The 23,177-nt window shown below is 39.3% G+C and overlaps 1 protein-coding gene across 1 annotated transcript; it reads left to right on the forward strand.

Moving 5' to 3' along the window:
- The first annotated feature begins 3,148 nt into the window (after positions 1-3,148).
- On the forward strand, positions 3,149-22,653 carry LOC111870942 (transient receptor potential protein). Its single transcript, XM_023863602.2, has 17 exons — positions 3,149-3,278; positions 4,636-4,816; positions 5,656-5,800; positions 6,876-6,971; positions 8,539-8,681; positions 9,865-10,066; positions 10,159-10,329; positions 10,703-10,937; positions 11,842-11,994; positions 12,918-13,063; positions 14,686-14,792; positions 16,474-16,607; positions 17,146-17,269; positions 18,441-18,636; positions 19,328-19,492; positions 20,753-20,975; positions 21,552-22,653. Exons 2-17 carry the CDS (start codon positions 4,659-4,661, stop codon positions 22,502-22,504), a joined length of 3,351 nt encoding a protein of 1,116 aa, XP_023719370.1. The 5' UTR covers positions 3,149-3,278; positions 4,636-4,658; the 3' UTR covers positions 22,505-22,653.
- Positions 22,654-23,177: the final 524 nt, after the last annotated feature.

Genomic DNA, 23,177 nt, shown 5'->3' on the forward strand with positions numbered 1-23,177 from the left:
TCCAATCCACGTCCTCCTTCCCTGTTTCTTTGAGATTCAATTTAATACCATTCTCCTCTCTACGTCTAGGTGTCAAAACTGGCCTCTACCCTGTAGGTCTTCACACTAAAATTCTGTATGCATTTCCCATTTCTCGCATGCGTGCTACATGCTCTGTCCATCCCTATATCTAACAAAATGTACATCTTATGAAGCTCTTCATTGTATGTTTTTCGCGATCATCCTGTATATTATCCTCTCTCAAGTCCCTGTTCTCAAACACAGTCCTGAAGATGGCGGCAGTAGGTTCCTCCGAAACTTCGTACCCACCTACGAGACCACAAGGTGTCACGACAATTCAGATATTAAGACTACTCCTAAAAAAACAGGATGTGTATTGGATTCAACTGGCTCAGAGTATGGACCAGTGAACACGAAAATGGATTTAGGGTTACATAACAAAGGACAGTTTCTTGAACAGCAGAGCAACTATCAGCTCCTCAACGAGAAGTCTACTGCGTATGGGGGTCAGTACGAGCCCAGAATGAGAATGGAGAAGCAACGGAAAGCTTGTCGGGGTGGCCGTGTTAGAAAAAATCGGCTTGTTCTCGCATAGAGCCATCAGACTTTCCTTTGACAAAACAACACGCAAAACTCGTGCCATGTCAGCAATACACACAACCCGCTGTACAGTGACATGCAACCAGCAATACACTCACTCCTATTGTATGACCTGGGNACAGCCAGGAGTGCCAAAGCTGCCAACGGTATGTGTCACATTTTTTGTGCTCTCAATACGAATATGGTTTGCCTCGAGGATACTGTCCTTTGTGCACTACTTTAATTTCCCGTTTTGCCTTTTATTATTTTTTAAATTAATTTTGTATTTATTACGTATTTTTAAGTGCTTGCCAGTCAAAGGCCACTGCTTTTGGCAAGCATGAGTAGAATTACTACTACTACTACTGCTGCTATTTATCATGAGCCGGGATACCGCAGTCGGTATAGCGACTGGCTACTGGCTGGACGACCGAGGGGTCGGAGTTCGAGTCCCAGTAGGGTCAATAATTATCACTTCTCCATTTCGTCCAGACCGGCTCTGGGGTCCACCCAACCTCCTATCCAATGGGTACCGGGGGCTCTTTCCCCGGGGATAAAGCGACCGCGGCGTGAAGCTGACCATTCACCTCCAACTAGTGTCGAGGTCAAGAAAATGTGGATCTATACATCCACTCCCCATACGTCTTCATGGCGTAGTGCTTAATTAGTTAAGCACAGGGACAACTTTACCTTTACTATGAGTATTTAGCGAGTTGATAAAATCCCAGTGCTGTTGGTCCTTCAGTAATTATCGCTTTATATCTGCTAATTATCTCTTGGCACATCTTTCTAAAGCGAGAAAGCACGAGAACAAACACAAATATCCTCCCCCCCCCCAATGAACTAAATTTCCTGTAGTCACTGAAAATCTCTTGGCATAAAGGAACGTTACACAAAACGCACTTACGTGATTAAAATTTATGCAGAGTCTCGAAAAGAAAACACTTTCGTGTTACAAGCAGTACTCGATGAGGCTCAGTCTGTGGGTGACTAGGCGACGGGCTGGACGACTGAAGAATCGGAGTTCGATTCCTGACGACGAAAGATATTTTCTGCAAAACGTCCAGACCTGCTTTCTAAGGGGCTGAGCACTCACCTCCATGAAATGCCGCGATCAACAAGGCGCACAGCCACACCAGCAACCCCCCCCCCACACACACACACACACGCACGCACGTCTTTATGGTGTGACAGGGACAAGTGTACCTTTACCATCACTGGATAAGCTGTACCTGAGCTCTGGTTCAACAATTTAGGGTCAGAGAGACTTCAAAATAATTGAAAATGTTAAAACATGCTGAACCACGTACACAAGCCACGCGCCCTGCAGCACTGTGCTTGCCTGACCATTCGGAACACGCACAAAACTCGTCCCCTTGCTTCATTAAGCATCTGACTGTGATGTATGGGGAATGTGAGGTACAGCTCCATACATTTTTAACCTCAGCACTAGATGTAGGTAAGTGATCACCTTCTTCTGACTCCGGCCGCTTTAACCCAACAGAAAGAACCCCTGGTGTGCACTGGATGTGAGGCTGGGTGGTTGCAGATGCTGTCTGGGCACAGTGGTTAATAAAAACTACGTGCCTCTGCCATGAATTGAACCTGGTCGTCCAGTTCGTACTCCGGACACTACACTGACTGAGCTATTACGGCTCAATCAAATGAGAATGGCATGGAAAAACGAATGGAACTTTGTTAACGCATTTCTTGGGATGTCAGTTTTATCGCTTCAGTTGAGTCTTTTAAAAACTAAACGTGTCACAGGGTGTGCTGTATGAGAGGTATTCTTTCGCCCACCCTGTACTATCGATAGGTGAGAACGGGACTTGTAGTTGTCTTCACAATTGAAATAAAGCCTAACACGTGTATGAAAAATGGCAGTTATTCTACTGACGTGGGTGTGCTCGTCTGTCAGACGTCGTTACGTAATCAGAATTGCTAGACAATCAAGGTATGGCTTCACCAACAGCCTCTCACATAAGTTCACGTAATTCAATTTGTGGCACAAAGCCCTGGTCCATGTTCAGCTGAAGTAAAGTCAGCTTCACTTAAATCTAAAACAAGTAACGCTGACTGCACCCGCAGAAAAAATGTCTGTTACTGGCCCCACCGAGTTTTACGTTTCATCCCTCGCGGTGGTTAATACCAAGACTGCGGCTTTGACACAGTACAACTTGGTAGATCCATGCCAAGGATTCGGAGGAATCCGCTATTTCCATGTTCAGGGTAGAGAAGCAAGACAAGGGTATGGATACAGGGAGAGAAATGACCTTGGTCCGCGATTATTTCGTCGTCAAAATTGAGTTCAGTGGTTTTAACGAGGCACAGTGCATGTAAATACACTGAACCTAATAATTTAAAATGCACTACATTTATTCATGCTGAATGTACTCGGACCTATGTAAGAGCTCAGGACGGACTACAAAAAACGTAAGATCAATAACTGAGCTAATGCAATTATACTCTGGTGTGAGAAAACTGGATATCCTGAGGGGGACGGTGCATAGGAAAGAGACAGGCTCTACTGGGGCCACAGTCGTCGGTGTAATCAGTCTCTGTTCTTTGGGAGCGCGTGTGAACCCTAGAAACAGGGCACCAAACGAAATCACACATTTATTAAGGTACCAACATTGAAGACAGACAGTCTGCTCTGTGTGGGCTACAAGCTAACATCTGCTGCAAACTTTCAGTACTCTGTAAGTATTAATTTTACTTGTTACATTGGATGTAAGTGGGAGGGAACGCTCAGTTCACAAATATGAGACTACACGCTTTCGTTTTTTTCTTAAATCTCAGGGTTACAACATTAATTAAATTAAATTTACTCGTGCCTAAATGCAAAGGAAACTCGAAGTGACGTGTCTAACATAATGTTGGATTTGGGGTTTCCGCTACGGTGACTATGAACAGCGGGGTTCTCTGGGTTGTGACGCCGTGAATTTCGCAGAAAGCCCCACGTTACAATCCACCAGACCGCGGTATCTATCCGACCCACTGCTGACTATATTTCGGACGATGAATCGAAGCGAGCAGCATATCAACACGTGTTTTGAGCGATATTTATCTAAACTCTTCTAATGCAAAGAAGAGGGCGGAAGGAAGAGGGAGCTGCATGATCACACGATGGGCAAACAAAAGGGCTGGAAAAAATACTGAAAGTAAAGGTATGGAAAAATTGTCCCTGTGCTCAATGAATTAAGCACTACACCATGAAGGCGTATGGGGGAGTGGATGTATAGATCCACATTTTCTTGACCTCGACACTAGCGGGGGGTGAGTAGGAAATAATGAAGAAGATACGAAAATTACACAAAAATACACAAAATTAAGGGAATTCGTATTAAAAATTCAACGGGAATTATAATAGCATTCAACTAAAATATAAACGACCATTTGCTATGAACGTTCCTTTATTATATGCTCGATTTCAGCTCCGTCCCATTTTTATTTTGACGCATCTGCAACAAAAACAAGTTTAAAAACGCGCCATACGTATCTGTCCAAGCATCAGCATGTAACATGTCCAGAGCCGACCAATGGATTTTCATGAAATTTAATGTCGAACGTTACTAAAACTGGTCTACACCTTCCAGTTTCGGTTAAAATCGGACAAAAACAACGGACAGTTCACATGGAGACCAACATGCATTGTTCTTAGGATCTCGTACGTAACTCACTAAATATTTCTCGGAAAGAAAAATGTCTCGAATTGTAGGCGTCGAGGCGGATGAGGCGCGCAAGCACACGCACACACACACACACACACTTCATACCAGCTCTTACAGTCTTACAATTTTCGAGTCAATGAAACAAATATGAGCGAACACTTCAAAATTGTTACATAAAGCGTACATTTCCTAACTTGTTGAATGTTGAGGAAGCCATTATAAAGAATTGAAGGGCTGAGTTAGGTGCCATACAAGTATTACTTACTTTCTGTTGAAAGGGTGTCATGTGTGCTTATATATCGAAAATAAAAGTAAATGTTGGGCAAATAATACACATAAATAAAAGTATACTCGTATATCCTGTGTAATTAAAACTAATTTGAAGCTGCAGGCTATCCATAAAGCGAGATGAAGGGGACCGAGTCGCAGGAGAACTTGGTGCAAGAGAGTGAGTCTGTGCTCCAGACTGAGGAGTCACTTGACAGTCAGCCAGAGTTTTCACTGACTCTGACTGAGAAGCAGTTCCTCACGCACGCAGAGAGGGGTGATTGCGCTAGTGTCAGAAGGTAACCACATTACTGCAACCGCTGGTACTCACCATGACACATGTACGAATTTATATGGGCTATTGGCAGATAGTGACGTAGACCGTTATGTTATCGTTAGAACATCACTAGACTCTACATTCAATGTACTCATACGATAGGGACCAAAGTCGCTATATCAGAGATCTTTTTCAATCACAGAACTTCTCATCTGTATGGTATCCTCAGACATGTTTCGAAACTGGTAACTGTAATGAACATAGAAATGTTGGAACAGCTTCAGTAGGCCGAAGCTACACAAAACAGTGGCTTCATCAGATATCTACAAATGCCCTCCCGTTTTCATATTATTTTCACAGCCATGAAATATCTCTGATGCTATTTATTATATAATAAAACTCAGCAACCAAGCTGTATTTATGACCCTGATGATGGAGACAGAACAGATGTCTGAAACGTTAGTTCACAACCCAACTTCAATGCCAGCTGATCGACTAAAAAAATTTTAATGCATGTTTCAGCCACTTTCAGTAGCTGCATTCACATATCTGTACCAAACTTCTCTATGAAAAGGATACACAAGTTATATGTGTGGTAATGCACCTTGTCATGTGGAAAGTTTACGGATAAAATTCCAAATATTGCTTTCCTGACTCAGATTTTCCCAGCTTCCCGTCAGTCCTTCCAATGTCACTCCCCATGATCACACTTGCAAACTGTTACTATTGTTCAGTTAAGCAGCTGGATAATTGTAACTCTGCCAGAGATCTGTAGAATCATGTCCAAAAATGGTCACTGACAGTCTCTTATCTGGGTAATGGAACACAGTGCAACAAATGGCTCTGCTCATGGTATTTCAGTCTACTTGAGAAATACGAAGGCCAGCCTGAACAGCTGAACATCAACTGCATGGACCCCCTGAACAGAACAGCTCTCATCACAGCCATTGAAAATGAGAACCTAGATCTCATGAAGATCTTGCTTGAGTGGAATATTGAAGTGAAGGTATGTCTTTCAGCATTATCACCTGCTGTGCCTCAGCCATTACTCAGCTTCTGTCCACAGTAACATTACAGAGTTCAGGAAGGCATCAGATGTTTTGGGAAATAATTTATTAAACTTGTTTCCAAAGCATCTCATATAATACACGTAGAGATAACAAAAACAGTAAAACCCAGAGGTATCTATCTTAATCTTGAGAGTGGCAAAATGACATAAAAAAAACTCAGCCCCAACAACCACTCTACAGACAGATATTCATAACAGGATCTGAAGATGACCTACATATACAGAAAGGCAATAAGACATGACATGCAAACATGTAGGTACATACTAATTTGATTAGAGATAGAGAGCTGACAAGACATCTGGGCATTGGTATGATAAGAAAGAGAAGTACACAATAAGTTGCAGATTTAATATAATTCACAGCTAAACTTTAGGTTCCTAAATGCAGAAGAGGGCCCCTTGCATCACAGTACCAGCACATTGACAAATCTTAAGCAATTCAGCCATACTTCATAGGCATTTGTAACTCCAATTTTAAATTCTTGCTTTTGTGTACATGAATTATAAAGTTCCCTCTTTGTATGTACACCCCCCCGAAAATGGTCCCATGAGCCCAAAACATGTTGTAGTATTAGAAACACAATAAATAAGTCACATGTATTTGGATGGCGATTTGCATGTGACTCTAATATAAACAATAGTATAACATAAAAAATGAACCCTATCATAATAATGTCACATTATAAATGAATTACACAAATTCTGAATCCTCTGGGCAGAATACTGAGGATGGCATAAAAATTATGGATTTCGTTTATGTATGAAGCTTGTATGCTTTTGACCTGTGCCATCATCTGGTCACTGAGTGACTGCATAAGCTGAGAACAATCTGGTACCACAAAAACGATGAAGAATACATTTTAAGACATTCCTGCCACACAAATTTAAAAGCTGCGAATGCAGACACATCAATGTACCTGAGGATTCAAAGAAAACTGACTAATCCCAAGACCCAGTCCAGTGTGTCAAGTCTAATGGGGCTTCTGCTCTATCTGCTGACCCTCTTGTCTAGGATGCTCTACTTCATGCCATAAAGGAAGAATATGTGGAAGGTGTAGAGGTGCTCTTGGCATGGGAGGAGCTCAAGCACAAACCAGGTCAACCATATGTAAGTACCCAGAAAGTGACATCAACACAGAACACGTCACATCAAAATCCACAACTTTCATTTCAGTCACTTATATGTTGTATATATTTAATGAGGAATTGGCAAAAATTATTTCTAACTCTTTAAATAGAGTGAACAACAGATTTGTGTATGCAGCCTACTAACCTGTATTTGTCTTTCTTACTGTTGTTTTTGTGAAATTGGCGGAGCAGTCACATGATTAAACAGAATTTACTTTCACAATTTAAGTGTGTTTTATTCAAGATATATTGAAAATGTAAGTCAACATTTAAATGTTATGCCATGATATAACAAATAAGAGTTAAACGGAAGTAAAATATTTCACCTTATTTCTGTGAGGCATCCCATATCACATATAATAATAGTATGAAGAAACACATTTTAACTTTGTCTACAAAACTGGTTTCAGCAGTGATATACAAGAAGTGATTTTCTACTGGGATGTGCTGATTTGCCAACTCAGAACCATTCTGAAATGGAATTCTAAGGCTTTTGATGGAAATGACAAACAGGAGGATTTTACACTGATCCAACAAAAATGTAGTTTCCCAGTGAGATCAGCTCAACAATCTGGGATCAATAGACTGTGGATCTTCAGGTCTGAGGGTATTATTATTATTATTAGAGGGGGTGGGTTTTCCCCATGCACTTAGACAAGTTACTGGTCCATTGTGCGTCCCCCTTTAATTTCTACTGTCACCATACCCTACTGGTACTGGTGCATGCTATCAGCCCCGTTCAGCCAACGAGGTCGGCCCTTGGTGCCTGATATTTCCCCCCTCTACCAGAGGCATTGGAAACTACTTGGGCAGGAAACTTGTTGCCTAATTTTGCTCAGAGGTCTCCTAGAGACATGAGGATCTTTTACATGCCGTAAATCTACGACATGGGACCCACGGCTTAAAGTCCCTCCCAGAGGACTTGTTCCCTGAATTTTTCCGCCCTTAAAAATTCCACGACCTCCGCCGGGTTTGAACCCGCGTATCTTGAGTCATGAGGTGGGAATGTTACTCCTGGACTACGGAGGCCACTTGGTCTGAGGGTAGGTTTTCGTTTTCTTCTTACAAAACCACCACCACATTTCAGGTATGTAAAATTGCAAGGAACTCATTTTGAAATTGTCTGAACTCCAAATTTAAGTACACCCTTCAATACTTGTAGATTCTTAAGAGTTCTGATGATGATGGATATCACGCAGAACTACTAGGTTTCTGAACTTTGTCTACTGTTCAGTATTCTAAAAAACTACAGACTGACTGAGGTTACTTGTTTTTAAGAGACCCAACACAGTAGGTGTCCCTTCCCTCACCTGAGAAAGAAACATCCAGTTTCCGAAACACTGTATTCTCTAGTTTTTTAGAATGCTCGATGATGGACAAGATCCAAAAACCCAGTAATTCCTTTGATGCTTGTTTGTTAACACACCACTCAATCAGAAGTTTAATTATTTCAGAATATTATTTGTTCACATTACATTGCAGTTCTTTAGCAGCAAAGAAATATAGTGTCCTTTAATAGTAAGTTCTTCTCTGATTGTGACACACAGAGTTGGGAGTCTCTGGACTGTGCCTCGTCCACTTTCACGCCAGACATCACACCTCTGATCCTTGCAGCACACACAAACAATTATGAGATCCTCAAGATTCTGCTGGACCGTGGTGCCACATTGCCCATGCCACATGACGTAAGGTAAGAACATGCAAACAACAACGCACTGTTTGCATGTGAATCTAACAGGCTCAAACCAGGTTAATTGTTGGGAAAAAGCAAATAATTTAGAATTAGAGAAGCAGAGGTCAGATGGGTGTGAATGGCACTGAAACACCAAACAATTCTACATTTTTCTGTAAAAAATGGGGCAATAACCACTTCTCATTAAGAGAAGAGAGAAAATGAAGTTGGGAGGGTAGTTTTTCTTTGTGTGATACTGCTGTTTTGAAAAAGCATGCCAAAAATGCAGATGCAAGCCATGACACAGAGGACAGTTTCTATATGGAACTACAATGTTAAGTGGATTCATATGGCTCAAAATGGGTTCCAGCAACAGCCTCTTGTGAGTATGATAATGAACCTTTTTGTTCCATAAAATATGGGTTTCTTGACTGCTTCTTTTAAGGACTCTGTTTCATGCAGTTTGTTACATACAGATTTACCAGAGAAAGGCCTATTGAAATCAACGGTAAACTGAAAATATTATCACAGGAATCCTATTTCTTAGATGCCACCTGATCCCACATGGATATCTTCTATGTTGAAACGGGAAACTAACCTTCAAAATCTTCACAAACTGAGTCAGTTTCTACCATAAATGCTGACTACAAATATTCACATCAAAATATTACCAATACTTGCAGAATAGGCATGATACACTAAAACAAAAGACTACAACATAATTTAGGTTCTTCTAATGTGTTAATTGTTTCCAATTTGTTGCTATGGCAGCCAAAAATTGCTAATTTCAGAGAATTCACTCACTGTTATAAAACTTGTTTACAAATATATGACCCAAATATATACAAAACACTTCTTCATGCATATTACTAATTTAGTAAATAGCTCATTAATCAACTTTTACACTGTGCTTTATGCATTATTTTTTCTCTCATATGTTCTGTATTAAACTGAGAAAATCTGAAATTAGGTGATGTTATCTTAAGCAACATAAGGATTTCTAAACAGACAGGTAGCAACACCATGATTAGAATGTAAATCAATGTGTTGACATTCAGACTCTGTAATCTGGAAAGTGGATACCGACGTTTCAAAGGAACATACTGCCTCCATCCTAGGGCACCTTGATATATCATAACTGCTAACATCATATCTGAACACCATGAATGCTGTGAAAACCTGAAATCTCATGTGTTGGCAGATGTGCATGTGATGAATGTGTACTATCAAATGAAATGGACTCGCTGAGGCACTCTCAATCAAGAATCAATGCTTACCGTGCACTCACGTCTCCTTCGTTAATATCACTGTCATCTAGAGATCCTTTACTGACAGCTTTTGAATTATCATGGGAGTTAAGAAAACTCAGCCGAGTGGAAAATCAATTCAGTGATGAATATAACGTAAGTAAAGGCTCTTATGTTTAAGTAAACTGAACATAACTATCCTAACACAGTGTGACTCTGACAAGCAGTAAATTTATTATACATTGCAGGCCATGCGGTCACAGTGCCAAGAGTTTGCGACTGCACTTCTAGATCACATTCGTACTTCTCTCGAGCTCGAAGTAGTGCTAAACCATGATCCTGACGGAGAATACTGGGAACCTGGGGAGAGACAGACTTTGGAAAGACTGAAACTGGCCATCAAATACAAACAAAAGCAAGCAAGTAACAATGCCCAAGAACAGTTTGCTGAGTAGTTAAAGTATGTGAAAAAAATATTATTACAAAAATTTAGAATACTGACTTAATGTATTTTGAACTTTGTTCCAATGCTACTGAAAATTCATTATGCACACAATTTTGGGCTACTGTGTGTTCTAACTGAATTAAGGTACTTGATTTCAGGTTTACCTTCATGTTCCCAATACACAGTCGTAGTGAAGTGCTTAACTACAAGAATGTCTTTGCCCTTTTTTATAGCCTGCTTTGTTTCTTAGAGAAAAGGAGGAGGCTTATGTAATCATCATGCTGTCTGTGTATCTCCAGCTTTCATTTATGATATTTGGTATAAATGTTATATTTTGCTTCTTTCAGTTTGTAGCTCATCCCAATGTACAACAGCTATTGGCTGCCATCTGGTATGAAGGATTACCAGGTTTTCGCCGTAAGAGCATAGCAAGCCAACTTTTAGAAGTGGCAAAACTTGGTGCAATGTTTCCTGTATACAGCACCATTTATATGCTAGCACCTACATCTAAAATGGGCATGTTCATGAAGAAGCCGTTTGTCAAATTCATCTGTCATTCATCATCGTATGCCTTCTTCCTCAGTGAGTACAATCAAGCAACAATTTTAAAATAGTTACTGACATGTGAAACTGCATGTCAAATTTTGTGCATTCGAATCAGATTATTATTATTATTTTTATTATTATGACAACACATGCAGGCCACGTTCTGCATTTTTCAATGTTAATATCAAAGGCTGCCAACCCCATAGTAACATAATCCCCTATTTCTGTACAATAAATGTTAATGATACTTTAACTGCAATGTTAATGGTAGGATGGTCACACCTGATGAAGTTGAAAGCATATAGCAATAAGCAATCATGGTCCATTCTAATGCACTACCCAGATTAAATAGATAAGCACCACACCATGAAGTTGAAGGGGGAGTGGATGTACAGACCCATATTTTCTAGACCTCAGCACTAATTGGAGGTAAGTGGTCAGCTTCATGTCCCTGCCGCTTTAGCCCCAAGGAAAGAGCCCCCAGTAAACATTGGATAGGAGGCTGGGTGGGCCTCAGAGCCAGTCTGGACAACATGGAGAGTTGAAAATTCTTGCCCTCATCAGGACTCGAACTCCGACCCCTCAGTCGTTCAGCCCATAACCAGTCACTATATCGACTGCACTATCCCATCTCTTCCTACTGTACTATGCAAGAATTTTATTGGGCGGACTGGGTACACCCACCGAGGCCTCAGCCATTTCAGATTCATGATTTCAACAGAAAATTATCTTTCAAGCTGATAATGATAGTAAAATCAGCCCAAATAAGGAGGAGAGGGAGAGATGGGGGGTGCGTGCATGTGTGTACATGATCAGGGAGGATGATAAGGGGAAAAGCAGCAGCAAGAAGTAGACAAAGGGGAAATCAACATGCAGACAGCACTTAGTTGATAAATAAGGTTTTGTGAGTTCAGTAACTTGTCATGCTGACTGTGAACAGTGTTGCTGAGTCTTGCATCTCAGAGAGTGGAGTTCCTCGTCATAGAATGGTTTGGAACACCCTGGATGAAGTCAGTCCTTGAAGACTGGAAGCGAAAAGAGCGGGGCTCACTTCCAGGGCCCATTGAATACTGCATTATCTTCTATGTCATAAGTAAGAATACAATGAAATATAATTAGAGATAAGTACAGAATAGACATAGTAAGTGACAAGCCATTTGACTATAATTCCGTTAGTTATGACAGTCCACTGCTCTTTTGTTAATGGAATTCAGTAGAAAACAAAAAGGCCTACACAGAAAGGACCAAGTTTGATACAAGTATTGTGTTCTTGGACATTATCCATCATCTTGTCTATTTTTAAAAAAACATACTCTTTCTTTTTCAAAACACAACATTCTGGAGAGAATCCAGTCTCCTAAACGTTTTGAAAAAGAAACAGGACTATTTTTTTAAAAATAGACAAGATGATGGATAATGTCCAAAAACATAATACTTGTAGCAATATTGTTGAAATTTAGCATCCTCTTGCACTGATTCGTATCCATAATGTGTATATATTAACCGTCTTTTAGTGCATACAATTTCACTTGTCACTTCACACTACATGTTTCGGCATCATTCTGCCATCCTCAAGCAATATACTATCGTCACAAACTTTTAGATCTAATTACCAAGTTTGATGTTGGGAATATCTTCCACCACCAACCCCCAAAATTCTAATATACCTAATATTATGTAAGCTACATAGAAGATATATTTGGATCATTCACGCACCTCTTCAGCAGTAACTTCTGGCATGCCTGAAAATCTCTTATGCATTCAGAAATCCATTTTTATTTGGTATAATAAAGTAAGTTTGCTGAGATATTGCAGTAGAAATGTAAGACAATCTCTAAAATCAGTGTACTTCTATAATAATCTTTATATAACTTGAAAGTAACCAATGAATTAAAATAATATTAATTCTTCAAACTACCACTGGCAGAAAAGGATGTTTCTGATTTACTGGTACCTTCTACTATAATGGACAAATTATTTAATAACAACAACTTGTAATTATTTATTATGACACAGGTTTGATATGGAGCGAAGTACGATCTTTGTGGACTGATGGTCTTCTTGAATATATCAGTGACCTGTGGAACATAGTCGACTTCATCACAAATGCCTTCTATTTGATATGGATCAGCCTGCGGTTTGCATCATGGTACATTGTACAGGTATATAGATCTGAAGGGAAAGTGATACACCTCACAATTTATGGCCCTTGATATATGAATGTCTGTACAAATTTGTATCAACATTAATGACTTCCAAGCAAGCACACCCAGAGACATCAAGAAGTCACTGAGCACGGTTTATATTTCTGTGCCATCTACCTTAGTTTGCAGCAATAAGCCTGATTAATGTGTAATACAGTGGAGCCTCGCTTAATGAGCAACTCTCGTAACGAGTAATTCGCATAATGAGCAAAACAAATTGTAAAGGGATGACTCGCTTAACGAGCGACGTTTCGCATAACGAGTGACGAGAGGGGAAATCCCGGATTGTGCGCTTGCTACATCAGTCTGTGTTTAGCATTCGTTCCGCTAGCATCTTAGTGTCGCTTGTGATCACACATTTTTCCAAACTTGTGTTCAGACATATTATTTGTGATTTCTTTTTGCAAAGTTTAATAACCCTTGCAAAAATGTCCCCGAATAAAAAGCCGCAAAAAGATAGCCCCACAAGAGAATAAAAATAACCGTAGAAATGAAACGTAAAATCATTGAAAAGCGAGAACGAGGTGTGAGCGTGGCTGATCTAGCACGCACATACAATCGGTCTACTATCCTCAAGAACAAGGACAAGATTAAGGAGACAGACGCTTCACAGGGAGTGACACGAATATCTACGCAACGGTTACGTATTCTCGACAATGTTGAAAGGTTGCTCCTCATGTGGATAAACGAAAAGCAATTGCAAGGCGACACTATTAACGAGAACATCACTTGTGAGAAGGCAAAAGTGATTTTCGCCGACCTCGTTAAGAAGACGCCAGGGTCATCAACGGCCGAAGAAGAAGCATTTAAGGGAAGCCATGGGTGGTTCGAGAAGTTTATGAGAAGAACCGGCATCCAAATTTTCACCCATTTCACCAAATTTTGAAGCGTCTGCAAAAACAGATGTCTGTAGACAGCTTTCTAGTAAAAAAGAATTAGATATGTATCAAATAATAAACTAATTATTTCGATATTTTTGTTTTCTGCAAATCGAATTCGCATTCCAGGTTGGTTCATTCCGCATAGAAGAAACGATGAAGATGACGCTCCTTAACAATGTATATATAATTNTGAGAAGAACCGGCATCCAAATTTTCACCCATTTCACCAAATTTTGAAGCGTCTGCAAAAACAGATGTCTGTAGACAGCTTTCTAGTAAAAAAGAATTAGATATGTATCAAATAATAAACTAATTATTTCGATATTTTTGTTTTCTGCAAATCGAATTCGCATTCCAGGTTGGTTCATTCCGCATAGAAGAAACGATGAAGATGACGCTCCTTAACAATGTATATATAATTTTCTTTGAATAAACGTTATACATAAAATTTTTTGAGTATTTTTTTCGGCATGGAACGCATTATCGTATTTTACATTAATTTATATGGGAAAAATTGTTTCGCTTAATGAGTGTTTCGCATTACGAATAAGATTATGGAACGAATTATGCTCGTTAAGCGAGGTTCCACTGTACTTTTATTAGGTACTTCTTCCGTTCAAATACAATTTTTAAACGAGGGAACCTCAAATCTGGCAGGTGAAATTAACTTTATTATCTGTATCTTTCATGTTGTTATAGACAGAGTATCTGCAAGGAAGAAATCCCTGGTACCCCCGGGAGCAATGGGACCCTTATGATCCGATGTTACTCTCAGAAGGTGCCTTTGCAGCAGGAATGATTTTCAGGTCAGTAAATGAGGGACACACACACACACAAACTTGCCAATGTTGTTGTGTCTGTATTTCCAGTACTGGAATTCTATAAGTGTTACAATTACAAAATTAAACAAATTAACAAAAGTTCAGCTGGGAAATGAGGGACTCCTGGTGCTGATTATACATTTGAGCATGCTTCTGCTTTTCTGTGGAATAACTGTCATGTCTGATTATTTTGACTCAACACAATTAAATACAAAACCAGTTAGTGTAAGTACTTCACTAAACATGACCCTGTTATTTGAAAAGTAATTTTAAACTTGTTGATTTCACCACAGCTTACAGAGTTACTTATAATCACTGTGAAACCTATGACTTGCAGTATGCTTCAAAATGTTATTTCATGCACAGAGAAATGGTAATTCACTTCAATTTCAGGATTTTGCAATGACTGCAGGTATGCCATGGATGAGCTGAATTCCACCAGACTTTCCATTGCCTACTGTATTCAGAACATAGGTTTCTCTTCCAAAATTTTCACTTGACTTCATTTATTTCTTGTAGAAATAAATAATTTTTTTCTTTTCTTTCAATCTAGCTCCAAATTAAAGCATGTGACATACTGACTCACTTCAACAGAAGCTTTGGCTGTCTTGATAAAGAAAGTAGTAACATTATGTCTTGTGTCCTGAACATTAATGCTTGTGATGTGTGCTACTTACTAGCCATTTTGCATGCCGCTTATTTTATGACATGTCATGTATTCTCTGCCTGTAGTTTAAACTGTGTCCATCTGTCTGTTCACATTTCATCTCCAAAACTAATCAATGGATTTTAATTAAATTTGGGACTCAAGATCTGCATTTTAAATTGTCAACAATTTAACTTTGGTTTGTTATATTACCTCCACTGAGCACTTTACAATGAATAATTTGTGTATACCTTCTACAGAACTTCTTGTCTCTACGATGTCTGCATCTGTACTGGCATGAAGGAAGATGTCTATTTATTAATAGACATAATAGCAAACAAAGAGTTTCAGAAAGGAGGTCAATAAATGAAATTGGTCATCATGTCTGACCGCTTCTGTGATCTAGTGGTCAGCGTTCCTGGCTACAGATCCAGAGGTCTGGGTTCGATTCCCAGAGCTACCAGATTTTTTCGGAGAAGTAGTGGGTCTGGAACGGGGCCCACTCAGCCTCGTGATGATAACTGAGGAGCTATTTCAAGGAAATAGCGGCTCCGGTCTAGAAAACCGAAATTAACGGCCTTCGGGATTCATTGCGCTGACCATGCAACACCCTCTATCTGCTAAAGTTGGCACTAACTTTGCTGACAAGCGGCGGTCACTCGGTCGGTATAGTTCGCTTGCAGACTAAAATCATGGAGTTTGTTTTGTCTGACATACTGGTATATGTATCTATTAAGGTATGTCAAACTACTTAACCAAAATTAGGTACTATGATCAAACAAAATGATATTTTGATTTTTAATTTAGACATACACTTTTTGTGCAGATTGTCATTTAATGTTCTGTTCTTTACATAGATCTAGCTAGGCTCTTTCAAGGCAAGAGTAGGGGCACACTACTTCAGCTTGCTAGCACATGCTGTCATACTTGGAACTGTTTAGGCCTTCGTTGCATTTTCAATTGCATGTCATGTAACAATTGTGATGACTCAAATGCATGGCTTGCCTGATCTGTTTGCAGTTACATGAAGCTGGTGCACATATTCAGTGTGAATCCTCACCTGGGACCTCTCCAGATCTCGCTTGGTCGAATGATTATTGATATTCTTAAGTTTTTCTTCATCTACTCCTTAGTTCTCTTTGCATTTGGCTGTGGTGAGTGACTTTTAATATGCAAAGGAGAATTTCATAATTTGTTCTTTTCATCAAGTATTACTAAGATTATGGCGTTGAGGATAAGATGGGTGGGGCTTGCAGCAAGCATTGGAATAATAAGAAATATGTTCAGAGTTTTAGTATAAAAACCTTTAGGGGAGAAACTACTCTACAGCCCAAGCACAGATAGAGGAAACTATTAAAATGGATCTTGAATAACATAAGATGACAGCATGCAGATTGGATTCATATGGCTCAGGAGAGGAAACAGTAGTGGACACTTGTGAACATGGTTTTGAATCTTTAGTTTCTAACAAATATCAGGGATAAGTCTTAACTATCTAAGCAACTATTAGCTTCTAAATCACTTTATCCCATGAAGTCTGGGAGGATGAGCAGATGTTTATACAGTTCCTTACTAATAAAACAAATGCAGAGCTTGGATACTGATAGTTATTATTATGACTAGTCTTCTGGGATGTGATATCGCCTAGTTTGGTAGGCAGTGCTCATCTGTCTTCAACTGTTTGTCTCACAGGGATGAATCAGTTGCTTTGGTACTACGCAGACCTCGAGAAAAGAAAGTGTTATCACAGACCAGATGGACTGGCAGACTTTGATAACGAAGACAAAGCTTGCTCTATTTGGAGACGGTTTGCAAAGTAAGAAAATATTTGATAAGTGAATCAGCTTTAATTAAACAAGGTCCCTTCCTACATCTGTAGGGTTAACTGTTAGAAACTTACATCACACAAGTTGCCAGTGAAGCTGGCCACCTGTTGTTCCGTCCCTTCAACTCATGAGAGTTCTGGTTTCCACAGAAGTGGAGATTCCTATGTACATGCATGGGACAGATGAGAATTGCATATACACTTTTGGTTGCAAAACCTGAAGGGAAGAGACCACTACTCATACATGAGACAGGACAATATTAAAATGGATCTTACATAGATAGGATGGGAGGATATGGACCAGATAGATATCTATGGTTGATAATGGGGACCAGCAGAAGGCTCCTGTGAAACTGGTAATAGGCCTTCCTGTTCCATTAGAAACTGGGAGGTTTTTGAGTGGCTGAGTAACTAGCAGCTACTCAAGAATCACTCCAAGGGGTAAGTTAATTCCTGCCACCTACACTTAGCTCTAGCAAGTAACTTCTTTCCTCCACATTTTCTGATTAAAATTTTGTATGCATGAAAGTAAACAGATATTATACCATGAAATGTACCTAATGATATCAAGCAAGGGCGATTTTATGTCCTTAATCACAGTGGCTGGTTCATGACATCAAAATGAACCAATAAATATGATAAAAATGTGTGTATTATGAAGCATATAAATTAGAATCCACTTGTGATAGAACCTTCATAATGAGAAACTGCAAAAATTACCTCCAGCTTGTCCACATATAACAGATTTTAATGATGGTTCATGTCGGAGAATTTTAATAAAATTTGTTGAAATATTTCAATTTTGACTGAAACTGGGCAAAGCTACTGAACACTTTACATCATGATCTATATACATATCTATCCTCATATGCAATGGGACTCACTAAATATTTACCAGAATGAGAAATGTTCCAAATAAACATTACAGAGAAAAATTAAACTCGCATTTTATGTCCTATGAATTTTTCTGTATAACTTACAGCTTTTGAAATAATTATACAGAAGGTATTTTATAAGGTGTCTTCTTGTAACTTGAGAAGACTGGGTGCAGTACAACAGCAAGTGCAACACAACTGTCATGCTGTGTGTTGTACATTCACTAACCTGTTTCACAATGTCTTATTCTTAAATTCAGACATTAACTTTTGAATGTTTGTTCCAGCTTGTTTGAGACATCACAGTCACTATTCTGGGCCGGTTTTGGGTTGGTGGACCTCATGGCATTTGAGCTGAAAGGCATTAAGAGCTTCACAAGATTCTGGGCTTTGCTAATGTTTGGTTCCTACTCAGTGATCAACATTATCGTGCTACTAAACATGCTTATTGCTATGATGTCCAACTCCTACCAGATCATCTCAGTAAGCATTCAACAAACAAAAGCATAATGTCAGTACTAGCATACAGAACTGTGCACATGTTCAAAATAGTTTATTAATCAAGTGAGGACTTGAGGTTCTCATGGCAGTGCCTGGGATGTGATGCTATAGAGGGGGTGAGTTTTCTACCCTGAAGCTAGAGGCAGTAATTCCACTAAAATTTCAGTTAAAGTCTATCAGACTACAAATTGTCATGTGCCAGAGGACAGTAATTTTCCCTCTATTAACCCTTTAAGGCAGAATGGTAACTATATGTAACACCTGCTTTCACATTATAAAAAGTCTGCATTCTGCCATCACAGTGCATTTTGCATGTCACATGATTGAGTCCCTGAAATACTGTGATTTTTATTTAGTATTTTAAAATCTGATTCATGATGGATATAAGTTACATCTCCATAACAAAGACCCAACCAGTTAATGCCGTTTTGGATGAATAATCGCTCTATATTGTGAGAATCATACAAAACACATCCATACATTGTGTGAGCAAAATAAAAGGTTTTTTGATGCTAAGGCAGGTGGCACTTTCTAGCAACCACAGTGATTTAAAGGGATTATGATAAGGATTATTTCAGGGCTGTTTAAAAGAAAGGCCAAAATCTCACTTCAAACAGCTGAATATTTCAGACCTGAAATTTTGACTTGTCCATTAATTTAATGGTTTCCACAGGAACGTTCAGACACAGAATGGAAATTTGCACGCAGCCGTTTGTGGATGAGTTATTTTGAGGAAGGTGACACTGTTCCGCCTCCTTTCAACTTAATTCCTACAACAAAATGTTTGACCAAATATTTGGGCTCCAGAAAAGGCAAAAAAGGATCTGGATCTGTTATGGTCAGTATGGGTTACTCTTACAGTATCTATGTTGCATTCAGTCACTGAATTTTAAAAAAATTCAAATAATCTTGGCCTTCAGTTAGTTAAAAAACGCATTAATGTGTTGGGCTTCGATTATCTAGGGATTAAGGAGAGGAGGAATTTTTACTCTTATATCCATATTGAGGGGGGACACGCAGTATCGTAGTTGGTTGAGGCACTATGCTACAAGCCGGAAGGTCAGGGGTTCAAGGACCGATGAGGTCATTGGATTTTTTTTCAAATGACCTAATCCTTCCAGCCGCACTATGGCCCTTGGGTTGACTCAGCCTCTAACAGAAATGAGTACCAGGAATATTCTTGGGAGTAAAGGGCAGCCAGCGCATAGGGCTGACAACCTTGCCGCCATCTGTGAGCCAATTGTCTAGAAAATGTGGGAACCTCAACATCTCACAACCCTATGGACCTCCATGGCCTGTTACAGGGATAGCTTTACTTACTTATCCATACTGAAGAAACCTAATGTTCACACCAGTGATGAGAACTGGCAGTTTACTATGTATCACATTGAAGTATAAAGAAATGAAGCTATACATACATGACATGTCCAGTGACATTGTCCAATTCCTTAACCTACACACGTGAACCCAGAACATGGTGGTGGCATGTTCCTCTGAAACACTGGTATCCACATATAAAATTCCATGGTACCATAAACCAGAAAACCACAGCCATGCATGAATGAGAGATCAGAAATATACACAAAATTCTGGTTTGAAAACCTGAAGGGAATAGACATCTTGGAAGGCATATGTGTAAATGGAAGGGTAGTATTAATATGGATCTTAAAGAAACAGTGGGAGAGTTTGGACTGGATTCCTCTAGCTCAGGATATTGAGTCCAGTGGTGGATTCTTGTGACTATGGCGATGAACATGTAGATCTCAGAGAGAGGTGGGGAATTTCACAAGCGACTAAGTAACAACCATTAGCTTCTCAAGAAGTACTTGGCTCAATGCTGTTAGTTAAGAATAAACATATAGTGGGGCATCTCAAGCAGGCTTACCATACAGTAAGACACAAGGCTTGATCTCAAGTTATGAAAATCAGTTGGCAGTGATAATGTGATGAAGCATTATAAATTAATATTATCTAGTGAACAGACTTATGCAGCTAAAGGCTTTAGTTTGTATCCTCTTGTGCTGCGTAAGTATGTGATCAGTCATGGCCACGTCACGTCAGTGGTCCACAAATAATGTGCTGTGTAATATTTGTCTAGAGGAAGTCACGCAAGAGAGCAGTAGCAAGACATGAAGCAGTGATGCATATCCTCGTCAGGCGCTATGTCACAGGAGAGACAAGGAAAAGGGATGAGTCGGGTATCACAGAAGATGATGTGATGGAAATCAGACAAGACATCTCTACCCTGAGATATGAACTCATTGATATTTTGAAAAATAACGGTATGAACACACCCAAACTGGATCAGTATGACGTTCAAGGTAGGAAACACATATTTCTTTCTACAGCAATTGTTTTAATAAAGAATTTAATTCCTATGAAAATACATTTAGTTCAAGTTCTCTTGGATGGACGTGACTTCTCAGAACCAAGTAATCATTCTGTTAATGATTGACATGATCAATATTGACAGTCAGACATTTGGTTGAATAAAATTACTTCTTAAGAGACTGGAACAACATGCTGCTTGACACTTTTCAAGAATTATATTAGAATTTACATAAAAGATATCCTGACATTTGTTCTATTTGTGGAAGTGCATAATTTATATATTATGACATAAATTACGTTCTTTTCATACAAATATAAATCACTCCGTCCAATGTGACCTGTAAGTTTTTTACTACATGAAAACTTAACACCTTCATGTAGTAAAAAACTTACAGGTCACATTGGACGGAGTGATTTATATTTGTAGTTGTTAGTGTGATGGACCAGAATGAAACAAATCAAATTCTTTTCATAATTACACACTGTCCATACGATGCAGACACACTTCACTATAAACATCTACACTAGTGTCACTGCTTACATCTGCATATCGCTCTTGTTTGCAGTTCCAGGAAAGAAGAATCGCATAATGGAACGTCGCCTGCAGAAAGGATTCCAGATCGGTTTTGTAGAACGAATTTTAACTGAAGTAATTGAAGATAATAAGGAACCACGAGATGTATTCAGTAAAATTGCCCAAGCCATACACCACCATGGAAGTTCTCAAAGTAAAAAGAAAGACTGGAATGCCATGGTACGCCGCAACACAATAGTGAGAGACCCAATTGGCAGTTCCAGTGTGGCAGATTTGCAAAAATCGCGCCAGAGTATGAAGCAACAAATTGTTAGAAACAACATGACAGCCCTGCTCTCCATGGACGCAGAGAAACTTGTTGAATATAACCCAAAACTCTCAGAAGTCACACCTGCAACTAGAGTAGCATATGCTAAATTCAAGGCAGCCAATCTAGCACATAAACGTGATGACATAGATAATATAGCTGAAGAAAATGTAATAGAAAACAGTAACAACCTTTCAGTTTCTGATGAAATGTCTCAAACTAAAGAAAGCTATGACTGTCATCCAGAAAACAAAATTTCTCAGACAGACATGATAAAACCTGCTTCTATCGCAGGGCCATCTTGTATTGATGTATCTGCCTCATGTTCAACTGCCGTTCATGATGAACTGCCCCCAGGAGACTTGTCAACATGCACTGAAACAAAGCCAGATGAAACAGCAAACTCATCAGTTCATGATGAAGCTTCAACGATTCCAACATTCAACACATCTTTCTCATCAGTCAGAAAGGACTTCAGAACAACAACTCCAATTCAAGAAGAGGATGAGGAAAAAAATGCAGAATATTCAGAAGAAGCAGAAGCCAACTGCGATATGGACATAAACAGAGGGACTTTAGAACCAAATACTACAGAAACTATGTCATTGCAGAAGCCACCGATGAAGACAGGTGGAAAGTCTAAGCTAAGTGGAGAAGTCATTACTGGCTGGCTGTAGTGCAGAAGCACACATATCATGAAAACGAGTTGATTATCATATGTATATCACTCTCATGTACATGATATGTTAGCAGGTGTTTCAACTCCCACATTCAGACAGACTGGTTGTTGTTATACTGAAAGATCTGTTATTTCTTATTCTTTTATTTTCAAATTGATGGCAACAGTTTGGAATCCAGGATTTTTCTGAATACTAGGCTTTACTGAGGTCAAGGAAAGAATCCAGGGATTCCCCTTACATGTCCATCAAGCTCTTACACTTCCTCTCCCAAGTACTTATCTGCACTTTTCTCCAGTCATGCAACCAATCTATTCACAGAAATGCTAAGAGGGATGATGACAAGATAGCATTCACTGGCAACTGGCACATGTCACAGAGGGCTGTAGAGGAGTACAACAGTGAGATGAGAGAGAGAAGCCTGAAGTGCTGTAATTCTCACCATTCATGAGACTTCCTTCTGTGGCCTCAGTACAGTACACTAAGCATCCAAACTCCAAAGCAGCCAACGTAACAGCAAATTTGTCAGTTTAACAACCACCACTCACATGTACTAACACATTCTGTAGCGTCAAATACATGTCAAACATAACATTCATATGACATGGCAATACTGTAAGAGAAATTGCTATATGTAACACGCAATGAAAATTACAAATAAACTAGTAATTTC

Source organism: Cryptotermes secundus, unplaced genomic scaffold (genome assembly GCF_002891405.2).
Source record: "Cryptotermes secundus unplaced genomic scaffold, Csec_1.0 scaffold928, whole genome shotgun sequence".
Lineage (NCBI taxonomy): Eukaryota > Metazoa > Arthropoda > Insecta > Blattodea > Kalotermitidae > Cryptotermes > Cryptotermes secundus.